At 46.2% G+C, this 26,008-nt stretch overlaps 1 protein-coding gene across 1 annotated transcript; it reads right to left on the bottom strand.

Annotated features, from left to right (window-relative positions):
- Window positions 1–5,423: 5,423 nt before the first annotated feature.
- Window positions 5,424–19,158, bottom strand: COX18 (cytochrome c oxidase assembly factor COX18). The gene is made up of 6 exons (XM_069205630.1): window positions 18,610–19,158; window positions 14,001–14,101; window positions 12,789–12,952; window positions 8,154–8,275; window positions 7,165–7,272; window positions 5,424–5,647 (listed from the first exon to the last, which is right to left on the bottom strand). The coding sequence occupies exons 1-6, from the start codon at window positions 19,126–19,128 to the stop codon at window positions 5,474–5,476; spliced, it is 1,188 nt and encodes a 395-aa protein (XP_069061731.1). The 5' UTR covers window positions 19,129–19,158; the 3' UTR covers window positions 5,424–5,473.
- Between the last annotated feature and the right edge of the window lie 6,850 nt (window positions 19,159–26,008).

Here is a 26,008-nt window from a genome sequence, read left to right as displayed (position 1 = left end):
ACATCTGTATGTCCATATTTGTTTAAATGTATCTAAGCCAGGGGTGCCCATCTCTGCACATGAGAGCTGGCTCCAGGCCAGATTTTCAAGTTAGGCGCATGAGTAGTCTGCATTCAATAGAATTAAAAGGGGATGTTATTTTATTTTTATTTTTTCCAGTCCTAAATCTCCAGTTTGGCTGTTGCCCTTGCAGACTAACATTAGATTGCATTTATCTAACATTTTAGACACTGCATATATCAGTGTTATTTATTGTACATCTATGTAATATATGATTACAGTTGTGATCATTCAAAACCTGTGCTTTTAGGAATGTTTTCTACCACCTTCACATTTTAATAACGTAGGACTATTGAAGTCAGACTTACTATTTGTGTAATTCGTGGCAACTACCACGACCACAAGCCCACGCGCCATCAACCACCTCAAGTGCATCCTGGTCAACGCTCGTTCCGTCCACAAGCACGCCGTTGAACTTTGGGACCTCCTGGACTCCACAGCCCCGGACGTCGCCTTCATCACGGAGACATGGATGAACGCCTCCTCTGCTCCAGACATCGCTACCGCCATCCCCGAAGGCTACAAGATCTCCAGAAAAGACCGCACCAACCAAGTAGGAGGAGGTGTCGCCATCATCTTCAAAGACTCCATCAGCGTCACCACCTCCACCGAAGACCCCCCCCTCGCCGCTGAACACCTGCATTTTCAGATTCGCACCGACCCAAGGACCACCCTCAGAGGATCCCTCGTCTACCGTCCTCCCGGACCTCGCGCCTCTTTCAGCGACGCCATCGCCGACTTCATCTCCCCGCACGCCCTCGCCTCACCGGACTACATCCTCCTAGGCGACCTCAACTTCCATCTGGAACAAAACAACGACCCCAACACCACCACCCTGCTCGACAACCTCGCCAACCTCGGCCTCAAACAACTGGTGAACACCGCCACCCACATCGCCGGACACACGCTCGACCCTATCTTCTCCGCCAGCAAACACGTCTTCTTCAGCCACACCTCTGCCCTACACTGGACCGACCACAGCTGCGTCCACTTCACATTCCGACGCGAGACCTCCCACCTCCGCACTCAACCCATCCCTCGTCGACAGTGGAACAAGATCCCTGAAGAGCAACTCTTCTCCGCTCTCGCCGCCAACCAACCCACCCTCACCACCGACCCCAACGACGCAGCTCTCAACCTCACAAACTGGATCTCCAACTGCGCTGACAACCTTGCTCCCATCAAACGCACGCATCGACAGACCAACACCAAAAAACCTCTCTGGTTCTCTGACACCCTCAAAGAATCAAAGAAAACTTGTCGTGCCCTTGAGAAGGCCTGGCGCAAGGACCACACCGCTGACAACATGACCGCCCTCAAGAACGCTACACGCGAACACCACCTCCTGATCCGCACTGCCAAAAGGAACTTTTTCACCGACAGACTAGACAAAAACAGCCACAACAGCAGAGAACTCTTCAGCATCGTCAAAGAGTTCTCCAACCCCAGCGCCAGCGCCAACGCCGTCACGCCCTCACAGGATTTGTGCGAATCCCTCGCCACTTTCTTCCATCGCAAGATCAGCGACCTCCACGACAGCTTCGGACACCAGACCCAACCATACACCACTGAACCCGCTTCCCCGGACATCACCCTCAACAACTGGACCCACATCAACACGGAAGAAACCAAATCCATCATGAACTCTATCCACTCCGGCGCCCCTTCGGACCCCTGCCCGCACTTCATCTTTAACAAAGCCGACGACATCATCGCCCCGCACCTCCAGACAGTCATCAACTCTTCTTTTTCTTCTGCTACCTTCCCCGAATGCTGGAAGCACGCTGAAGTCAACGCCCTACTAAAGAAACCTACGGCTGACCCAAGCGACCTGAAAAACTTCCGCCCCATCTCTCTTCTACCTTTCCCAGCCAAGGTAATAGAAAAGACCGTCAACAAACAGCTGACCACCTTCCTGGAAGACAACAACCTGCTCGACCCTTCACAAACCGGATTCCGAACCAACCACAGCACGGAAACCGCCCTCATCTCAGTCACAGACGACATCAGAACCCTGATGGACAACGGTGAAACAGTCGCCCTCATTCTCCTCGACCTCTCGGCTGCCTTTGACACCGTCTGTCACCGCACCCTAATCACCCGCCTACGCTCCACCGGGATCCAAGGCCAGGCCCTGGACTGGATCGCCTCCTTCCTCGCTAACCGCTCCCAAAGAGTTTACCTCCCTCCGTTTCGCTCAGAACCCACCAAGATCATCTGCGGCGTACCTCAAGGCTCATCGCTCAGCCCGACACTCTTCAATGTCTACATGAGCCCCCTCGCCAACATCGTACGCAAGCACGACATCATCATCACCTCCTACGCCGACGACACCCAACTTGTACTCTCCCTCACCAAGGACCCCGCCAGCGCCAAGACCAACCTACAAGAGGGTATGAAGGACGTCGCAGATTGGATGAGGCTCAGCCGCCTAAAGCTGAACTCTGAAAAAACGGAAGTCCTCATCCTCGGCAACACCCCGTCCGCCTGGGACGACTCCTGGTGGCCCACGGCCCTCGGCACCGCACCGACCCCCACAGACCACGCCCGCAACCTCGGCTTCATCTTGGACCCTCTTCTCACCATGACCAAGCAAGTCAACGCCGTGTCCTCCGCCTGCTTCCTCACTCTCCGCATGCTCCGCAAGATCTTCCGCTGGATCCCCGCCGACACCAGAAAAACCGTGACCCACGCCCTTGTCACGAGTCGCCTGGACTACGGCAATACCCTCTACGCCGGGACCACCGCCAAACTCCAAAACCGCCTGCAACGCATCCAAAACGCCTCGGCCCGCCTCATCCTCGACGTACCCCGCAACAGCCACATCTCCGCACACCTGAGACACCTGCATTGGCTCCCAGTCAGCAAAAGGATCACCTTCCGTCTTCTCACCCACGCACACAAAGCCCTCCACAACAAGGGACCGGAATACCTCAACAGACGCCTCAGCTTCTACGTCCCCACCCGCCCCCTCCGCTCCGCTGGCCTCGCACTTGCTGCCGTCCCTCGCACCCGCCGCTCCACGGCGGGTGGGAGATCTTTCTCCTTCCTGGCGGCCAAGACCTGGAACTCCCTCCCCACCAGCCTCAGGACCACCCAGGACCACTCCGCTTTCCGGAGACTCCTAAAGACTTGGCTGTTCGAGCAGCGATAACTCCCCCTTTCCCCCCTAGCGCCTTGAGACCCGCACGGGTGAGTAGCGCGCTTTATAAATGTTAATGATTTGATTTGATTTAATTATGTCCCACTGTATTTTTCCAAATATTTTATGACTGTCTTATTGATATTTTCGGACACTGTCCAGTTTTAATAATAGGGTTCCAAATTATGGTTACTAGTAACTTTTATATCCAAACATAATTATTTCAAAACAAATAAAGTGATATTGTATCTGTTCTTTCTTGGTACAGCTTCCAGTGAGCCACAACAATGTGAGACATGGCAAAGACCTTAAATGTAATATGTTACTTTCCAGAGGCAAAAGTAAACTTTTAGGGCAAAAGGAACAAGTTAATCATAGGCAAACTAAAGCAGAAAAAAAAATTGTTTGCCCAGAGAGAAAGTCTAATTGGGGCATGTTGTAAACAATACTTCATCAGTAAATCTGTAAATAGAAAACAAGCACTGCCAAAGCAACAATGAGTACCTTTGAGATCAACTGGCAACGCTGTACAGCATCCCAGATGCTGTGCATTATGGCTATAAAAGAGGGAAAAAAAATAGTTGCCGCAGTCAGGGGCGTCATTTTGTAAGCACATCCACTGTGCATGCGCATCCGTGTAAAATGAGGTGGGTGTTTTGTTTTTTTTTCTTTTCAGATACTGATACGAGTTGGATCAGTAAGTAAAAAAAAAGTGCAAAAGTGTTTTTGTTTGTTTTCAGGCTAGAGGAAACAACACAGAGAGGGAGTGACCCGTGGAAGCAACTGTGGAGAAGTGTTGGAGGAAGCAGCAGAGAGTGGTGGGGTGGGTGGGGGGGGGGGGGAGAGCAGCACAGAGTGGGGGGGGGGGGGTATGGAACAGAGATAGCAACGTGGAGTGGGTGGGCGGGCGTTAAGAATCACAGGCCAAATAAAGCATTGTGGAGCTCCAGGGGGTGGGGGCTCTGGAAGAAGCACATGGGAGAGACAGCTAGTGGAGGGAGAAGCACATGAGGGACGAGACAAAGAGAGCAACACTGAGCATAGCAGAATGGGATACAGAACTACACGAGTGACAGCTGGAAAACACATACATTCATGGAGTGCAAAATCCATAAACAAAAACCCTTGTGCTTGAAATAGAAGCAGTGGAAGGACACACACAGTTAGAACTAGTTAGTCCATGCTCTAGGGGAGACACAAACACAAGAAGAGCAAGGAAAGCCCTCACTAGGTAAGGAATTAAAGGGAGATCAAATGAAAGTGACAATAAGTTCAAACAATAGTAAGCAATGCGAGGCTCTAAGCCCACTGTAAGCTGACCAAATCTATTTGTGCAGACAGGTAGATTGCGCTGTATGGTAGGACAGCCTGTAAAAGAATCCCACATGTTTAAGGAAAAGTTCTAACTAAAGGCAGGTGTGGGATATACACACAATATGAAGAATACGTGTTTTCAATTTGGGGCATGTATGCATACATACTACCAGTTAAGAAGGAACCTGCACTGCTAAATAGCAAAGTAACTGATGTTAGAGAAATGTTTCCCATAGTTCAAGCGTCATAAAGTTGGTCTCCAGTTATATATATATTTCAACGAAATGCAGTTCTTCAGTGGAGTGAGTGAGGAAGCAGGTACCGCTTGATCAGAGGCATTTGCAAGTCTGACAGAACAACCTGTCTAACTTGCACAACGACATTTGCATACCCTACAAGTTCTTTAAGCAAAGAGGATGGCAAGAAGTGGAGTCTAAGGGGACCAATCATTCAGAGAATCTTTTATCCTGGTGAGTAGAGTACCTAGATCTATACATAGACACATTAGGTGACTGAAACCACTCCTCAAATGCAGGAACTCAGTAATTCCGCGAAAACTGAATATTTAAACAGTACTCGCTAGCATACTCAATTCAACCATATTTTTGCATATTTAAAAAGTGTGTGTGTGATGGATGCTAATTATTGTGCATAATTGCTGTCTTAAAAAAAAAAAAAAAAATGTAAACCATATTAGATTATTACATTTAAAGGGGACCTGCAGTAGTGCCTTATGGTATCTGAAGAGAGAAATTCTACGACATTCTTTATTCACATGCCCGGGACACTAAAAACATTTGTAGGTGAGACATAATAAATCTAGTGCACTGCACACCATTTTAAATTTGGATTTGAGATCATTTGCCGACAGTGGGACCCCTAAAAGAATACAAGCGATAAAAAGACATTTTGAGATGGTTTGTTAGACTGTTTTAATTTGGTCCACTTTGCGGAAAGTCATTTCTTTAAAAAATATTTCCTGTACACAGCAGTTGCTATGTCTTGGTACGGGGTGTCCGAGTCCGACTTGGTGCTGGGAATCCGGCAAGCACGGCGCATTGTTGGAGAGCGGAGAAGCAGATTGTGTGCTAAACCCACACAACTAGAAGAAAACCAGTACAACGCCATTGACTAGATGGAGAGGAGAGAGAATAATGGAAACAGTGAAATTTTTCTGATGATCATACAGACAAAACAAATTGAGCACAAAAAGTCTGCTTTGGATTTCTATAACAGGACAAATGCAACAATCAAACAGGCACAATCTGGAGATAGCTCACAAGCACACACTAAGAGGCTTTTGTGCATGGCAACTCGTGGTTTTAATGATGCAGTTCAAGCATCACCAAAATAAATGCGTCAAAACCGCAGTCCGCAAGACAACTGGATTAAAAAAAATAATAATAATCTAGGCCAGGCTTCCCATTGTTTGCTTTTGGAAACACTCACACTGAAACCGCAGATGGAAGATATCACTTAGTAACAGCACAGGGTCCCACTCTAATGTCAGTAGCATCGCACAACAACATTGGCAATTTGTTGCTCCATAGAAGACTTTAATCACTCCTCCCACCAGGCCACTTTGGGTCCACCTCCCAGACGCTCATACTCTACTAACTGTACCCCCGTAGCTCCAGCTACTTTGGCCTGAGAGACCCCACTAAGTTTTAACTATCCAAAATATGGAACAGACATTGTTATCACCCTTATGCCAACTTCAGCATCATCACATCTGGGTATGCCTTCATGCTACGAGTGCACCTCATTTCCAGTCCTGAGCCTTCCTTTTACAAATCACTGTCTTCAAGTTTAATGTGTCAACAGTTTCAACAGGAATGAATGCAAACAAATCTTGGAGCGGCCTAATGTGATTAAAGAAAATATAGGACATAAGCATATATATCCTTACCACATGTAGGCATGTGGTAACAATAAATATGCATTATTTACAATGCCACGTACACGGACAACCTGATGTCCCTTGCAAATACGTTTCACTCTTTCAACAGCACCCACCAGATCATCCAAAACCAGAAGCAAAAGGCCACCCCTGCTGGGGGGCATTCATTCAGTGCTGTGTCCCAACACTTCTGGAACACATCTGCAGCAAACCCTTCCTCCCCCTCGTTGCACCTCCCTTAATTCCCACTAGACCAACTTCAAGGTCAACATCATCTGATCTATTAAAATCTATGGGAGTTCTAAAACACCACAGCAATCCATCACCAAGCCACATACATTTATTCAAGCATATACATTATCAAATGATTCAGCCCACCTAGTCAATCGCCTTCTGTTCCCACCTGTTCTGCAATCTCCCCTTATACTTCATCATCTGCAAGATCCAACTTGGGAACGTGAATGCCAAAGATCTGGTCATCACACTAACCGTTCTACATAGAGCCCTGTGGCTACTGCTGCTATATTGGTGGGGAGTACCACCAGATGATCAATACTTCTAGCATACAGTGCTGCTGGCCATGTGACATATTTGGCATGTAAGAAGAAACTTAAAAATGAATAAGCGGCCCTGAGATCCAGTGTGAGGTTCCACATGCTGCATGCTTGGTGAGTAAGCTGCCTCAACAGAGTTTTATGGAATTATGCTAAAGGACGGTGCATCCAACAGACCCATCAGTGGTACTTACAGAAGGAACAGTGGCAGCGATGGGGATCATAGCTACAGAGACTGCACGGATGAAGTTGGTAACATACTTCTGAAACCTGGACAGCTCGGTTTTTCTTACTGCAAACATCTGTGGAAAATGATAACCTTGGATTTATAAATGGACACTGTTAGTTGCTGAAACAGGAGCAGGGGTCAAAAGCTAAGAGAAGGTCACCAACTCAAACCCAATAAACATTCAACAGAGAATAATTTAGACAGAAAGCCATACATACCTCCAACACCTCAGCGATATGAAATATTGTTGCCAATCACATTGCAACTTTGACTGCTACACACATCACATACGGAATTCTTTAGACTTAAGTACATGCAGCACAAAAGAAATATATGATATGGGCGCTTCAGCATCATTCCCAGTATGACTAGCCACCCTGAAACACTACAAGAGCACAGTAAATATCTAGCGATCTTGACAAAAACAATGCACAGAATATTTCACATGCATCTAAAGCAGTAGTGCAGTGGACTATGATTCACTAGTCACTATAGGGCACCACAGGTAGTCACAAAATATCGGTTCACTGCTCCTCAAAGCAAACCAACAAAATTAAAATAATCTGGAAAGAAACCCTGTGACTACCCACAATACTATGAAGCCACAGGTATGCCTAAATGTGCACTATACAAATGCCAATTTGACCCACCCCTAGCTTGAAATTCTGTAAAAGGGTAAAATAATCAAGACAACTTCACATTACGCTGGACCAGCTGTAAAGGAGATGCAGCTCTTCAGACTGACTCATGGACAGGCCATGGGTTGCTCTACGGGGCCCTGTGAATGAAGTCCTGGAAGAGTGGGTAATTCTTGAATCAGGCCTTGTTAATGAGGCAGACGTAGGTGGACATTCTTTGTGAAACTGCCAGTGGCAGTCCGGGATAGTATTCTTGAAAGCGAGGCACAAGGATTTAAAGCATTCTACTGCAGAATGAGACTTGAAAAACAATCACCTCCACGATGAGTAAATTCAGGACTCCCAGGGAGATTGGAATAATCCACGTGGAATCTGGAAGAGTGAGGTCTGGAAACCACAAAGTGCCACCTTCTGCTAATTGCATCCGAACAGATTCAACTGCAAACCAAAAACAATTATTCAATAATTGTGCCTGAAAAAGATTATGAATAGAAGTGCTTTCAATAAGACTTAAATTCAGTAACCAAAAGAAATCCCAGTGGAGATGTAAGTTCCCTTACTGTGTAGCACGGATTTATCAAACATGTGAACAAGAAAAAGAAGTGTTGGTCAATAAAATCAAATATTTGAACTGTTATATGAATGAGTTGACCTAAAATGTTTGAGGATTATCAATGATTTTTAGGTTTATCTTCAAAACAGTAAAATCTCAATGCTCTAACACTGCTAGAGGGTCACTGCGGCAATGAAAAGGAATAAAAAAAATTAACATTAACATCTTTTTGGCGAATTACTATAGATGATAAAGATTAAGGGCATAATTTTGACCATGGCGGTCCGAAGACCTTGTGGCGTGGCGGTGATGGCTGTGGAACCGCCGACCCCCAGCACGACCGCTGAAGGATTTCCGTTTTGGCGGTCTGTTTAAAAGACCACCGAAGTCAAAATGACCACCTAAGTTCGCTCTGTTCCCTCCATTAAAGTTTTTATGTCTCACTATTGCATTTCCTGATCCACCAAGCCTGCAAAGATCATTCACTGGCACTGATAACCTGGGGTCTGATTTAGAAGTCAGCAAAGAGGAATAAGATCTAAATCAGGCCCCTGGTCATATGGTCTAAAATTAGGAACATCAGAAAAGAAGAACAAAGAGTTAAAAACAATAATTTGATAAGCTGCACTATCAAAATAGAAAACAGATTGAAGGTGACTAAAAGTATGGCAGATAAAAACAACTACAGATATCAACACAAGTAATCCAGAAATGGGAGAATTGAAGCCAAAGAATGAGGATTAGTGGTGGAAATCCTGTAAGGTGGATGCCTAAAGTAAAGTGAAAGATACATTCTGCCTCTGAATCCTACAGGCAGTCTCACACTTGTTTCAGGATGTGGGGGTCTCAGAGTAAAGGTACTTCATACAAATGTGTATGAAACTGCCCACTGGAAGCATGTACTTTAGAAACCACGTAACCAGAAGCTAACTAAAACCAAATAACTCAATGAATTCGTGAAAGCAGAGACCATCCTCAATACAAGATCATTAAGAAGTTTCATGAAACGGGATACAGCTAAGCAAGAAAAATCACAACTATCACATGGCCATAGAAGCATGGATGTCAAGGGATTAGTCATGATATTAAAGACAAAGAAATCAAAATAAACAAAATGACATCATATCAGGTGCACATTGGTTTATAAAGGATAATTAAGGTACAACAAGACATGACTTCAGTAAAAAGGGAGACCAGAGAAACACCTAAAACTAACTTATTCTCATACAAAAACATTACAGTTTTTGTTGATGTTACAGCAGGTAACTTCAGGCGTCCGAATGCTGTACAGACTCAGGTTTCTAACAACAATTACAACCCAACATTATAAAAAATGGGATATAAACTCTGTTTGTCTAGGTGGTTCAAACAGGTATTTATTCAAGCAGTTGCAATAAAATTTGTCCATCTCCTCACGAAGGGCTGACAATCGAAACACACAAAGACAACTGTGACAACACAGGGCTGGTGAGATGGTGCGTACTGTCACTTAGTGACTTCAGTATTCTATCTCCTTCATCTTTAATGTAAAGAAGTGTGAAGGAACATTCAGGAGCTTAGTAAAAGGTATACATATCCAGGAGAATACTTACAGACCCGTTTTGGTATTTTTACCTACTTCGAAAATTGACTTAGAACTGGCAAAGTCAACATGGAGAAAAACTCAAGGAAAGGCATAGGTTACATATAATTAGGTGCTCATCCTGGGACAAACGTATTAAGGGCAACTCAAGAATGGTACCAATGCCTGATACAAGAGAAAATGTAATGCGGGAGGAAGAGGTGATAAACACTGAAAACATACTTATTGCACTCTGAAGCCTTCGCCAAGTTCTAGGAAGATTCAAATACTTCCAAAGTAGAAATACGCTGGCTGTATCCATTCTACTCAATGTGCACCATGTGCACAGGCTCTGCAGCAATCCAAGAGACCTCACCCTGCCATCTGACACTTCTCTTGCTTACAGTATCCCAGTCAAACCCTACAGAGGATTAAGGATGTGTGTTAAGATTTCATTTGGAAGACAGGTGAGAACATGGGACATCTGATGTCACTACTGCTGACATGCCAATATTAAGATCCCATTTGGGATGACAGCCGAACTCATTTGACTTCAGTGCATGACAAACGAACATTCTGTCAGTACTGAACGTGTAACCTGATTGCAAAATGACGCTTTGGTGTTTGCAGGGACTGAGGCAGATCATGAGTAGTTACTGCACAAAGCTCTGAAATCTCATATACAAAAGACTCATCATACAAGCTAAATCGGCTTTCTTGTCGGATAAAATTATAAAAATCGACAAACAAGTCTGAGGAAATGTTTGGAATTGTGGGATAACTGTCAGATCCTGACAGAGTGGCCGGCCACTACAATTACATCTACTCACAGCCTATACAAGGTTGTAAATTCTGTATCGACAAGATTACAACAATCAAAGCCAACATTCCCTCTAGTCTCTCTCATCCAGTAACATCTATGGAAGACAGCAACGTAGTCGCAATCTCCAAGGTGCCTGCTATTAGCAAGGCGTGTCTCATGGACTTAATGAACAAAGTGAAATCGGGCTCGTCTAGTGATCCCTGTCTCTCTAAGGTACTAAAAATATCTTCTCTCGTTTTCCTGACATAGCCTTATCCCTTCTCGACCAGGCCTTGAGTCATAGCCTTGTCCCCAGCTCCTTTAAGGAGGCAGCAGTAGTTTCACTGCTAAAGAAATTTGGTGATGACCCACCCATGTTACAAAACTACTGCCCCATATCTCTGCTTCCTAATGAAGCTAAAGTGCTTGAGGCCCACGTAGAAAGCAAGGTGTATTTGCTCTTTTTTTTGAGGAAACGAACTTCCTTAACATCCCTCCCGCCCCCCATCAAGCTGGGTTTCAGCCAGCCCATTCTATTGAGGCGGTCATCCTCTCAGCTGTGGATGACCTACGAGAGGCAGCTGACCAGGATACTACCCAGGCGCTGGTAATTCTTGATCTCCCAGCAGCCATAAACAGGTTGACCATGAGATTCTAGTGGACCGTGTCGGGTCCGCAGGCCTCCACAGTACTGCTCTCGAGTGGATTATTTTGTTCTTGAAAGACCAGTCTCAGTCAGTTAGGCTCTCTTTCTTTCGCTCTCCCAAGGTTAGGTTAACTTGCAGAGTACCCCAGGGATCCTCCTTTTCCCTCCACCTTTTCATTTTATAAATACACATCTTTTAGTGTACTTAAAGTCAGTGCTCATGTGTTTCCTGTTTGTGGTTGGATTTGTATTTTGTTTAGTATTTTAAATCAAAGTGTTTTTGTACAGCAGACATGCTTAACTTGTGTATTTGACAGTGCTTTCATATGTGATGAAGAAGAAAATGGTGGCTCAGTGAATTAAAAAATTTGCCCAGGATCACATAATTTGAAACCAATGTATGGGTCAAGTGTATTATATTTAGGTCGAGTAGATTATATAAGTCACTAGACCTGCAGGTCTAGTAACAGGGAAACATTCTGAACAACGAGTTCTAAACCACTACTTGCCTGAACCACTACTGCTAAACAACTAAAAAGTCTCTACAACAAAGTACTGAACAACTACTGTCTAAACAACGATTTTGCCTGAATAACGATTGCCTGAACAACGAATTTTAAGGTACATTTTATCTTTTTTTATGGTTTATTTGTTTAGAATGAATATATATATATATATATATATATATATATATATATATATTTAAAAAAAAAAAAGTACCTTAAAAATCGTTATTCAGGCAAAATCGTTGTTCAGACAGTAGTTGTTCAGTACTTCGTTGCAGAGACTTTAGTTGGTTAGCAGTAGTGGTTTAGGCTATTGCTGTTTAGGACCTAGTTGTTGGGTCACATATTCCTAGTAACATTTTTATGATTTTTCGAGGCCTGGATTACACTTGGTCCCCATGAGCCGAATATGCTTTAGACATGTTAACAAACAGGCTATCTAACAATGCATACAAGTGAAGATATGATGTTAAGGCAATATAGGAGACGCTAATTCACAATTGGAAGTATAGTCTTATATTTAGAACATCCAAAATAATATACAGGTGTGGCAGTAGGGAAAGAAAATGGGGCCCAACACAATAATTCATATTTAAAACAAACGAGATCTCACCATAACTGACAATCGACATAACCAACACATGATTTGATGTATCCTTGTTCGTAATGAACTTAGGAGAAACTGATAGAAACAGATAGCGAATCCAGACAGAAATAGCTGGCATATACAGATGTCACCTTTCATTTATTAAATGCGGTTACATCACTTCATGTCACTGCTTACCAACCCATAACAGCCAACACAGCATCAAAATGCATTTACGTGTGGTACCTTGTTTAAAACCTAATGTACTAATGTTACCAATACAGTAGTAAGGATTACCTCCAAAGCTGGCAGTACGGATGCTGAAGTTCCTGAGTGCCAAAGAAACAAAGACCCACATTGGGATCTGAATCCAGATCAGGAGGCTGGCCTTGAACGGATGGCAGTTATCGCGGACATACAAACCAGATATGATCCGTCGCAGATTCTTCTTGAAATGAAACCTAAAATAAAGGCAAATGGTAAAACTCTGCAATACCTCACTAGTTAGAAATATTTCAGATATACACAAGGATTTCATTAACTAACTACTGTAAAAACTAAAAATGGAAATTATGCTTTTTAAGAACACAGAATATTTGCACAGCTGTCATAAAACTGAAATATTTAACCTGATACACAGGTCATAGTCCCTCTAAGTTGCTATACGGGAGTAGAGTCTCTGTAAATACACACACACTACTATCACGATGATTAGAGCATATACAGAAACATTAATGAGTGTGCAGAATGAAATAGGTTTAAGGAAACAAAAGTTGGGGGAATCAGACGTACTCTATTTAGAGAGGACTTGCAATTAGGCTCGTAAAGCAGCAGCGAGAACTGGGAGGCAATTTACCCATGAAAAGCTAGCAACAATCTCAGCGAACCTTGCTAAAGTACAACTCCATATACATGTAGTGAGCCAAGGGCTAGGAGAGATAAGGATCCTAGCAAGGTGTTCGTAGGAACACTAGTAAGAATAAGAATGGGGGGCATATAGCTGTAAGTATAGTGTATTATGCAAACACTTGAGATCATCAAGTGGGTTGAGTATTTGGAAAACACAAAGCACAAATAAAAAAAATAAAAAAATTAAGAAGTTTGAGAAGAGAATCCAACAGAACCAGAGGCACAGATCATCAGAATGAGGTGACAGAATTAGATGTTAAATTCAGATAAAAGAAAGGACGACTCATCAGCACCTTTTTAGCTTTTAGTAAGCTGTTCAGGATGGTGTTATGGAATGAGGGGCCATGGCGGAGCAATCACCAGACAAGGATGTGTTGTATAGCTCTCTACTGAATACTGGACATAGTATGTCAACACTGGTACATCATTAAAAAACTAACAAAAAGAAACCCAATAATTAATGTGAGCTGAGGTTTGGAAAAAGCAAGACAGTATGTTGTATCGGCATATTAATGCACACAACATCTTAAACCGAGCAGGACGCCATTTACAATACAAGCTATGCAACAACAGATGAAAACATTTCAGACACACACTTACTTTGCAACTTTCTCAGACCAGCCCTGCTGTTTTCCATACACCGACACTTCATAGCGGAGTTGCTTGGCTAAGTTGTCAATCTCCGGCTGCAAATTTTCCACCTAACTAGAGAAAGAGAGGATTTTATAGACCATCATTATGATGTACAATTTGACAAGTCATATTTTTTTTTAGAACAAGTATGCCGACCATCTAGAACAATGGTATACATTTCATGAACCCAGAGCCAACACAGCAGTTGGAAATAAAGTATATCAATCTGAATGAAAGAAATTCACTGCACCTGTTGGGACGTCCATTGTCAGAGGTACGCATGTGTGTTCAATGGCATTTCAAAGTGACTGCTGAAGCACTTAAAAAGGAACACAAATCTGATTACACTTCACTAGCGGACTCTAAAGAGTCGAGTACTATCCCAGGTGATTTCAGTGCCAGGGAATATATGGTCTGAGAACACTCATCCTAAAGAACGTTCTGTGTAGTTATAGCGGTGGGACTGATGACGCAGTCTGTATATTAACCAAGGGCTATCTATTACCTCTTTGGAAATACATGGACTATCCAAACAAACCTACTATAAGCATTACGAACACGTATGTTTTTTTTTTTTTTAATTACTGTATTCTTTTGTTTAGTGAAAACCTATACATCGGAGGGTGTGTAGAGATTCTTTGTCTTGTCTTTTAATTCATGATTTTACCATAAACGGATTGCTTTTGTAATTAAGCGCAGGTTTACACTCTGACTTCAATTTCAGGCCTTTCTGCCAGAAAATGGTGCGTTTATTTCCACTTGTCACATTCGTAAGACGCCGAGGTGTAGAATAATAAAGGCTACATACAAAGGGCCAGGAGTTTAAATTGGGTACAAAAGCGATGCAGGACAGAATTGTTTAATGATTTCTATCAAACTTTACACTTGGAGGAGGGTAGGTTGAATTCAAAACAGGGTAAATTAGAGAAACTGGAGGTCCGTATTGTGTTGAAGGAGCAGGGGAAACTACAGGTGGCACGGATAATGAACAAAGGAGTGGTGGGTTCAATGATGAACAGCGCTCCCAGCTATGACGGGTTCCCTTGTAAATTTCATAAAACTTCTGTTAAGATACCAATGGCCATGCCAAAGAACTGAAAAGAAACTTAAGAATCTGAGGAGGGTTGCACCTACGGTATCAGAAGAGGACAATATGGCGGTTCACAAACAGGGGAAGACGAAACAGTAGGTTCCTTTTATAGACTCTTAACATAACTAAACAGACCCATTGGGCCAGTCACAGCTTCCCAACCGCTCCAGGACCCTCCTGCCTGCCGCTGATACATCCGCCCGCATTCCTAAACCTGATTACGACAGCTCGGCCAGGATTCCCGAGCCCAATTGTGACAGCTCCTCCCACATTCCTGAGCCTGATTGCGACAGCTCCGCCCACATTCCTGAGCCTCATTGTGTCTGCTGCTGCCCCTGCCCCTTCGCACCACCGCTCCACCCACCTGGCCCCTCCCACCTTCCAGGACATATAATGGCTAAAGACATGCAAAAGGTAAGCCCGTCCGCACCTATACTACACCCAGCAGCAGGCCCCTGGTCCTCCCACCCACCACTGCTACACCACCAAGGAGCTCTAGGCCCTGAACTTCGGACACCCCATCAACAGCTGCTTCACGGCCTTCCCACGCTACAACAAAGGACACATCACCTGCCTAGACTGCTGTTTGTCCTGTAACGGGAGCCCACCTGCGCACACTGCCTGCACTGCACGCACACAGAAGACTATGAACTATCAAGCAACAACTCCAGTGCATCCTACTAAACGTCCACTCCTTATGCAAACACGCCACGGAATTCTGGGACAGAGTCACCACCCACAACCCGGACGTCGCCTTCATCACGAAACATGGCCAACACCCTCCTCAAACCCCAATATTGCCACCACCAACCCTGAAGGCTACAAGATGATACACTGAGACCGCACCAACAAACATGGCAGGGGCATTGCCATCATCTTCAAGGAAACCAGCCAATGCACCATCACCGACGACCCAATGCCCTTCATGGAGCACCTCAACTTCCGACTCCAGATCGATGCCAGCACCACAATGGGAGGCACACTCGCATACAGACCCCTGGGGCCACGCCCAGGCTTCTGCAACACCATTACCAACCTCATCGTCCCCCCTCACCATCGACTTCCTCCACTACATCCTACTCGACGATCTCAATTTCCACCTTAACAACACCAACTTTACTTCCCTCATGGAGAACTTCAGCAACATCGGTGTCACCCAACTGGCCAACAAACTCATGCACAAAGCTGGATACACACTAGATGCCATCATCACCTCTAGCGGCAGAATCAATTTCACCCATGTGGCTTAACTCACCTGGACCGACCACATCATCTTCCACTTTACCATCTCCAATTCCCAGCACACCAACTCCAAACACCTCAGTAGCAAGGTAACTGACAGCCCCCATGGCCACAGGCCTTAAACACCACACAACCCGAGCCCATGACAGACCTCGACCTCAATTAGGCCATTCAAAACTTTACCACCTAGATCATCAAATCCCCCGACCGTGTTGCTCCACTGAAACAAGCTAATTACAACACCACCTCCAAGTCAGCAAGATGGTACACTCTGGAGCTCAGAAACTCCAAATGCAACTGCTACAGACTCAAGAAACAATGCCGCGTGAGCAAGGAGCTCTACGACCAAGCTGCCTACAAGGCAGCCCTCAACAACTACCACCACCACATCAAGTCAGCAAAATCAGCAGCAATCACTGCCTGCATCGACACCGCAGCCAACCACGTGAAACAACTCTTCAAAATCATCAAGGAATTCTTTAACCCGACAGAGACCACCATTCACTCATCCCAGGAACTCTGCAACACCCTCTCAGATTACTTCCACATCAAGATCACCATCCTATATCACAATTTCGACCCCTAACCCTCCAACTGCAGCCTAAACAACAGCTCTCAAGCAGCGAACACCAACCACAGACAACCGCACCCATTATGTGATACATCCACCCCTGCCCCCACCAGCTTTTGAATCTCAGAGCCAACACTATTAGCATGGAACTAACCTGCATCCACAACACCTTCATCTGCATGGCAACCTTCCCGGACTAATAGAAACACGAAGAAGTCAGACCCCTCCTAAAGAAACCCTCTGCTGACCCCAGCGACCTCAAAAACTATAGATCGATCTCCTTGCTCCCCTTTCTGGCCAAAAAGCTCATGAAAGCCATCGGCCAACAGGTCAATGACTACCTCAAACAAAACCACCTTCTCAACACCTCACAATCGGGATTCCAGGTCAACCGGAGCACAGAGACTGCACTGATCACCGCCATGGAGGACATCAGGGCCCTCCCCAACTGAAGAGAGTTGGCAGCTCTGATCCTTATGGACCTCTCCACATCATTAGATACAGTCTCCCACCACACTCTGGTGACTCAAAATAGTCTCCTACTCTGATGACTCAAATAAACCTCTCACTCACCAAAGACCCACACAATGCCAAAGCCAACGTCTGCAACGCCATTACCAACACAGCAACATGGATGAAAAAACAGCTGCTTTAGGCTAAACACAGACAAAATGGAAGTACTGATCCTCAGGAAGAACACCTTCATATGGGACTACAACTGGTGGCCAGCAGAACTCGGACCAACACCCTCTCCATCAGACCACGCACTAAACCTTTGCATCATCCTCGACTGCCAACTATTCATGAATCAACAAGAAAACTCAGTCGCCTCTCCTCCTTCTACATCCTCTGTATGCTCCTCTGAATCTTCAAATGGATCCCTACTGACACCAAAAAGACTGTCTTGCATGTCATGGTCACCAGCCGTTTCGACTATAGCAACACTCTCTACTTCCGAGTGTCTTCCCAGCTTCTTAAAAGACCCCAGACTATACAGAACACCGCAGCCAGACTCATCCTCAACCTCCCCAAGCATCACCCCACACCTCAGGAACCTCCACTGGCTACCCGTCCAAAAGAGATGCCAACTCAAGAGATCCTCACATACACAGCTCTCCGCAACTTAAGGCCGTCCTACATCAACCATGGACTGAGCTTCTATGTCCCAGCAAGACAACTATACTCCCCCTTGCAAAACTTAACACACACACACATACACCCCACAACCATTACATCGGAGGCTGCTCCTTCCCCTACTCAGCAGGCAAGTGCAGAAACAGCCAGCCCACCAAATCCGAATAGTTTCCTCCCTGGCATACTTCAGAGGGAGATTCAAGATGTGGCTTTTCAGTGGAGACACAGCACCTTCAGTGCCCAGACACCGTTAGGGGTGATAGTGCTGCGCTAAACAAACGTTATGATTCAGATTACATGATACTGACAAATAGGTTGTCATATATACTTTCATGTAAAATACAAAGACTATGAGGGTAGCTTACTCTCTCAAGAAAGTTACTAAAAAAACATGGGAACGATAATCTCACTGGATGCATAATACATTTTTTGTTTCAAGTGTGATTGTAAAACACTTTCAGCAGCAGACGCCTCCTTCCCTGCTACCGGGTGCAATGGTCACTACCCTGCAACGGTTAAGACGCGACTCTGGAACCCACCTTGGCGATAACGTGCATCTGATAGACGGCCAGGGGGAGGGTGACCCCCGTTCGGAGCAGCACGGTGGCGCCGATGATGTTTGCCCACCATGGCAGGCCCGAGGCTTCCTGCAGAGCGAGCAGCAGGGTTTCTGCCAGGTGGACGGGGGCGGTGTCGGCCAGGCTCTCGTACCAGCCCAGCAGCCCCCCGGGCGCCGAGGGGGCCGTCGCCACCGTCCTCTCCTGGCGGTGGACGGACAGGAACGGCCCCAGGAGCTGCCGGTGAACGCCTTTAGGGTGCAGCCCGGGTAAAGTCCCGCCGGCCCTGCTGCCATGTCCCCGGCGTGCCCCGGAGTCCCGGACTGTGCCTGCGTCTAGTAAACACCGCCAGGGCGCGGCCTGAGGCGGGGGGCCGATCCGAAACCGGCGGGCCGCCGGCACCGCACACCGGCCGAACATCCTCCAGCCTGAAAAGCTCAAATAAAAATAAGTCACCATTTCACATCTCTCATGTTCTGGACCAGTCACCTTCACTGACATGCCGGTGACCCGAGGGCGACCTTACAGCGAAAGGCAGAGCGGACCAATCGCAGGCCCCGTTTGCTGCTGATTGACAGACGAAGCGACCGTGTTGGGGAAAACTGGTTGGGTGCACAGTAGCGTCATTCTCACGATTGGCTGAAAAAAATAAGACCCGCCCTAGAGAAGGGCTCGCGCTCCGGAAGTAAACGTATCAAAATACCGCCCATCCGGGCAGGAAGTACTTGTACAGCCGCTGTTGAGCCGCCATTCGATCGTAGTGCAACTTTTTGCCAGGGTCTGCTGTGATCTTTCGCGATGCCCACGGAAGGCAGATGCGCAGGATCCCTACGCTAGAGGCTTGTTGTGGAGCCTGGCTGCGCTTGGAAAAGGGCAGAAAGGGTTATAGCCAGGGCCACTGGAATTATGGGATTGTGCGGCCTCGGTGATTTTCTCATCATTATACATTTGCCTCATTAGGCACACCATCCATCACCTGCCGCATAATCTGTAGATTTTAACAAAAAAAAATGGTTTCTATCTCAGATGGTTCAAAAGTTACTAAAAATGTCACAATATGTGTTGACACGCAGTGGAAAGGCCCTTTCCAAAGCTGGGCTGGTCACCTTTCTGTCGCTTATTGCTGTACTTCGGTGTGAAACTGGTACTAATGAGATGAAACCAATGTCCAGCGAGCGTTACCAAGGTTAACAAGCATTTGTAATGCATCAGGTCTCGCATTTACTTGAGCTTGAGCTATTGGCATTTTAAATGCATAACTGGACTTTTTTTTGACACATTAATTGGTCAACCCTGTCGTATATTTTGCTCTTTTCTGCCACATAATTCCAACAATTTTCTGCACACTGCAAACAGCAACTGATTCTTGATATATAAGATAAACTGGAAAAAAGGGGAGGCGTGCAACAGAGACACACTGACTGTCCAAATGAGGGATACATGAAGGTGTACGCAATAAACCTATGTGTCTTTCAGTAGCTATAACATGATTGTGAAGTATCCGCCAGAGGCACTAAAGTCAATCAACCATGGCAATAGTTATTAATTATAGGAAAAACCTAAAAATTACCCAAAGGCAAATATGATGATAAAACATTAACCAAGATTTCTTGACAGGAAGGAATAATCTTGAAATCTTAGCAATTTAGGCTACTAAAAAGAAATCAAATGCGACAGAAACATTGTTTTAACTGGAGGTATTGCAAAAATAAAGGATGAAAGATAAAGACGCCCCATACACATTGTAGGAGGCTGGCCTGGTGTGTGGTGGGTACCTATGATAATTACACCTTATACCAGGTATCCCTTATTAGTGTAGTGTAGTCAGTGTCTAGAAGCCACGCTCTCTAGAGGTAGCTGTGGATGAGCAGTCAAGGCTTATCTAGGAGATTTGCAAAACTCATGCAATACCATTGTAGTCACACTTAGTACTTACACAAATGAAAGAAACACTCAGTCTTACAAAAATAAAGGTACTTTATTTTGGTGACACAAATACCAAAAATACCATAGAGGCTATACTCCCTTAGGAAGTAAGTAATACACAAATTATATACACTAGTACGCAGACATAGAGATAAAAACAGTTAGAAAACAGTGCAATTAGTGAAAATCAAAATAGAAAAAAATTGGCCTGGGGGACACAAACCATATAATAAAAAAATGGAATGCGAAAGTCGGTCCCCCACCTATATAAGTGTAGTGTGTATAGGGGAGCTGGGAGTACTAGGAAAGCCCAAAGGTAAGTACCACAACCCACCCCAGCAACCAGGAAAGCAGGAATAAATCACTGTAAATTCCCCTGATCACACACAGAGAAGAGAAGAATTATGCAAAGCCCAGAAGAGATTGCAAGACACCAACAGTGGATTCCTGGACAAGAGGACCTGTGGAAAAAGGGGACCAAGTCCAGGAAGCTCAGCAGAGTCCAGGGAGGGCAGGAGCCCCTACCCACCAGGATGAAGGTGCAAGAAGTGAACCACCGGTGAAGAAGAAGAGTCAGTATTGAACCCAAGAAGACGAAGTCGGGTTCCTGGAGGATGCAGGTGATGTCCCACGCTGGAAGGAGGATTGCAGTCAGGTTTGCGTCTTTGGGTTCCGCCAGCAAGCCTTGGCACACACAAAACTCACTGTTCGCAGAAAGTGGAGCTGCCGTCAGAGGGGATCCTCAGTGACACAGAGAGCCCATAGAAGCCCATAGAAGCCCAGACATCACCCACAGGAGTCCCACAGGACGGGGACAGGAACGTCGCAGAAGAGGCCCACGCAGCACTACGAGAAAGGCTCCCACGCCACCAGAGAACCACTTAGGGAGCTGTGCGTCACAGGATGGAGTGCTGGGGGCTGGAGCTTCAAGATGCCTGAAGATCTTGTGGAAAGGATGCCAAAAAGCCTTGGCAACTGCAAAGGACGCAGTGCACTGGGGTACTGTCCTGCGTGGGCAGGCAAGGGCTTACCTCCACCCAAGTTGGACACCTGGAAGAGAGGACAGTGATGCAGGATCCATGCAGCTCAGCAGGAGAGGGGATCCATGCAGCCAGTCGTCATCATAGTTGGTGCCTGCAGAAGCAGGAGAGTGACTCCTTCACCCCAAGGGAGATTCCTTCTGATGCAGGCTGAAGACGGGCTATCCTTAGAGGATGCACGACCGGGGAAATGTTGCAGTTGCTGGAAGGAGCCAGAGATACAATGTTGCAGGAGGTGTTTTGCTTCTTTGTTGCAGCTTGTAGCATCCTGAAGAGTCCAGATGCAGTTTCTTCGGTCAGAAGTCGAAGTGGGGGTTGCAGAGGATTCCTGCTGGAATCTTGCAATCCGAATCTGAGGAACCACCCAAGAGAGAGACCCTAAATAGCCCTGAAAGGGGGATTGGTCACCTAGCTGGGTGACCACCTATCAGGAAGGGGCTCTGATATCACCTGCTGGCACTTGCCACTCAGATGCTTACAGAGTTCCCTGCCAACCTTGAATCCAAGATGACAAAACCCATGGACCCTCTGGAGGAGCTCTGAGCATCACGCCTGGGGTGGTGATGGACAGGGGAGTGATTACTCCCCTTTCCTTTGCCCAGTTTCGCAGCAGAGCAGGGACTGGGGGTCCTGAACCGGTATAGACTTGTTTATGCAAGGAGGACACCAAATGTGCCCTTCAAAGCATTGCCAGTGGCTTGGGGAGGCTATCCCTCCGAAGCGTGTAACGCCTATTTCCAAAGGAAGAGGGTGTAGCACCCCTCTCCCAAAGGAAATCCTTTGTTCTGCCTTCCTGGCATTGAGCTTTTCAAGCAACAGGAGGGCAAAAACCTGCCTGGGAGGTGGTAGCAGCTTGGGCTGCCTGGAAACCCTCAGAAGGCTGCAATGGCAATACTGAAGGTCCTCTAATGAGCCCCCAGAGTGCATGGAATCATACAACCAATGTTTGCAAAAGCATTGGGGCATGATTCTAACATGTTTGAGACCACACATGCCTATGTTTAGAGTTACCATTATGTAGCTGGACATAGGTATTAACCTATGTCCAGTACATGCGAAACTTGGCGTCCCCGCACTCACGAAGTCTGGGAAAATGGGCCTGGAGTTCGTGGGGGCACCTCTGCTATGGGTGCTCTCACACACAGGTACTTTGCACCCTGCCCTCTGGGCTAGAAGGCCTGCCATAGGGGTGACTTATAAGTGACTGTAGACGGGTCTCCTCGACCGCGTACTGCAGCTCCTCGGACTGGCGCTTTTCCCGCGCCTCGCTCCGAGCACTCGAGCGTTCCCATGGAGACATGAGAACGCCTTCGGGCACTTCGAACCCGGATTTCCGGGTTCCACCTTCAAAACAGATGACGGACTCCAGGAGAGCAGATGAGGAGGAGGAGTTCTCTCGGGGGACGAGACCGACGACGGAGGAAGAAAAGACGCCGCGAGCAGAGGAGGCGGGAACCGGACCGGAGGAGATTCCTGCATACCGTGGAGATCGCGAGCAGAGGAGCCGAGACTCGGACAAGAGCATTTTCCGCCACGACCCTGGAGGGTCGTGGCTTAACAAGGTACGGTCCTTGTTACAAGGACGGCGGCAACCTATTTCTACTATTGGGCACAAGGGGGGAGGAGACAAAGAGACGAGGGTTGGGATTGAGGGGGGGGTCACGGAGAACGAAACTAAAACAGGTGACAACTTGGGCTGAGCACGAAAAAGAGAATTGTCACAAGTGCATCGAACCCTCCACCCCTCACTACCGGGTACCCCTCTATACCTCTCCTCCTCTATCTCACTAGTTTCCCTCCCTCCTGCATGTTTTCACATTAAAACAGCGCCAGAACCCCACAAAACCACTTACCTTTTTGTTTTCGCTCCTGTGTTTTGTTTTTGATTCCAACTGGGAAGTTAAGCGACCCGACACCACCCAAGAGACCTAAAGGAGAAGAAAAGAACAGAAACATTAAGAAAAGAAGGAGCCAACTGGAATTGTTGCTATCAGATTTTTGTTACCACATTAACGGCCATTACTTATTGTGTTGACTTCATAAAGAAATAAAACTTCCCTCCCTACATACGGCCCAGAGTCCTCTGTACCGCTGATCCCCTCCACAGTGACATGGTGCAGTGAAAAGTGGCAGTGAAAGGGTGCTTGCACCTTTTCAAACAGGCTGCAATGGCAGTCCTGCAGAAACCTTTGTGCTTGGGCTCCCTATGGGTGGCACAATATATGCTGCAGCCCATAGGGATCCCCTGGAACCCCAATGCCCTAGGTACCATGTACTAGGGACTTATAATCGGCACCAGTGTGCCAATTGTGGGATGAACTACAATGATAACAGTTACCAACAACTACATTTACGGGAGAGAGCGTAACTACTGGGGTCCTGGTTAGCAGGATCCCAGTAGACACGGTCAAACATACTGACAAACAGGCCAAAAGTGGGGGTAACCGAGCTAGAAAGAGGCTACTTCCCTACACACATCCATATGCAAAGTTTTTTAACTAAAACAGGTCATTTACACTTTGGTAAACAAATGCCTGGCATAGGAAATAATTGCAGAGAGGGGAGGGGGCTGAATAGACCGTGTAATTTGTAAGGCGATGTGACTGTCGGTCTACCAGCACACACCGCCCAAAATGAAAATATTGACAATTTAAACAAGAGGGCCTCTGCCCTCCCTCCCACCATCGGGGACTGCAGGCAGGCACACTCTGCGCAGAGCTGATTAACAGCAAATGTGACCGAGATAACAGACTGATGTACAGCCTTGTTTGCAGCAGAGCAAAGCTGTTCTACAAATGAAAACTGAAGCTTCAAGCAGGAAACAGAGAAAAAAGTCCCCTTGAAGAAGAGTATATGTGGTGTATTTAAAGAAATGTGCGGGTACAGACACTGGAAAAACAGGACTGTCCCGGCAGATTTAGGGTGTATAGTCGCTGTGAAACAGGTTACTGCTAATGCGCTAATGTTTCTTCACTCTTCTCAGGCACGTATCCAAGACATGAATGCTGTACGGGCTGGGGGAACCAGCTTGTCTCATCTATGCACTGAAACTAAGAAGAAGAGCAAGGCTCTGAGCACAATGCGGACAGGGGTCACGGCACCCTGCACTCGGGAAATATGCTGTAGGGCTCAAATGATCCCAGAGACTAACTCCATACCATGGCTGAGAGGGGAGCCGCAACTGGGCTCACTGGTGCCGCTGTCGCCTGGTGGATGACTGGGAAGCGGAGCCAAGGTGTCAGTGTTTTGTACATCCATTTCCTGACTCCCTTCTATGTTTCTGACAGAAATTACGCCTCCTAAGCACCGTGGACCGGCATGCTGCAACAACTTATCACCGCGTGACCCAGAGAGCTCGGCGGATTGACGTCAGGGTGCAAGCAAAGTTTAACCAGCCAGCCTGGGGCACGTGAATGGGGGTTCCACTATTGTGTGGGTGTGGGAAAGGTAAGGATTCCCTCTGAAAGGCAGGACGTGCTGACCCATTACTGTCTTGTCACAAGAGAATCTAGTGGACTCACCACACTGCTAGAGCAAGACTCCCGCCCCCTGCTCCGAGTATGGTTATGTATACACTGATGCCCTTCCTCATGCCTCGGCTCCTCACAGACATCCAAAGTAAACAAAGCACACGTGCTTCCGGGAAGAGAATGCTGCTACCGTAAACGCACAAATATCTCTCTTTGCAGGCAGGAATACTCTGCGCAGAGTGCCGATGAACAGCAAATGTGACCGAGATAACGGGCTGATTTACAGCCTTGTTTACAGTGGAGCGAAGCTGCTCTGCAAATGAAAACTGAAGCTTCAAGGAGGAAACAAAAAAAAAGTCCAGTAGGAGAAGAGATAAACAGGACAAAGCGTAACTATGCAGTAGTTGGTCCCTGCTCCTGCGTCCAAGTACTCCACAGCGTGGCTGGCAAGAAAGGGTATAAAAGAAGGAAATCTAATGACATGGCCTCCTTGTTCACCTGATCTGAATCCCATTGAGAACCTGTGGTCCATCATCAAATGTGAGATTTACAAGGAGGGAAAACAGTACACCTCTCTGAACAGTGTCTGGGAGGCTGTGGTTGCTGCTGCACGCAATGTTGATGGTGAACAGATCAAAACACTGACAGAATCCATGGATGGCAGGCTTTTGAGTGTCCTTGCAAAGAAAGGTGGCTATATTGGTCACTGATTTGTTTTTGTTTTGTTTTTGAATGTCAGAAATGTATAATTGTGAATGTTGAGATGTTATATTGGTTTCACTGGTAATAATAAATAATTGAAATGGGTATATATTTTTTTTTAAGTTGCCTAATAATTATGCACAGTAATAGTCACCTGCACACACAGATATCCCCCTAACATAGCTAAAACTAAAAACAAACTAAAAACTACTTCCAAAAATATTCAGCTTTGATATTAATGAG

Source organism: Pleurodeles waltl, chromosome 1_2, assembly GCF_031143425.1.
Source record: "Pleurodeles waltl isolate 20211129_DDA chromosome 1_2, aPleWal1.hap1.20221129, whole genome shotgun sequence".
NCBI lineage: Eukaryota > Metazoa > Chordata > Amphibia > Caudata > Salamandridae > Pleurodeles > Pleurodeles waltl.
Note: the sequence above shows the minus strand (reverse complement) of the source record. Positions and strands in the feature narration are given on the sequence as shown.

What these genes read in the sequence shown, in the direction of transcription:
- COX18 (XM_069205630.1), bottom strand. Translation starts at nt 19,128, where the DNA reads ATGTCAGTGAAGGTGACTGGTCCAGAACATGAGAGATGTGAAATGGTG. An exon ending in CCGTACTGCCAGCTTTGGAG is followed by an intron (nt 8,276 to 12,788) that starts GTAATCCTTACT and finishes TTTGGTTTGCAG; the next exon opens with TTGAATCTGTTCGGATGCAA. An exon ending in TCGCTGCCACTGTTCCTTCT is followed by an intron (nt 5,648 to 7,164) that starts GTAAGTACCACT and finishes CTCTCCATCTAG; the next exon opens with TCAATGGCGTTGTACTGGTT.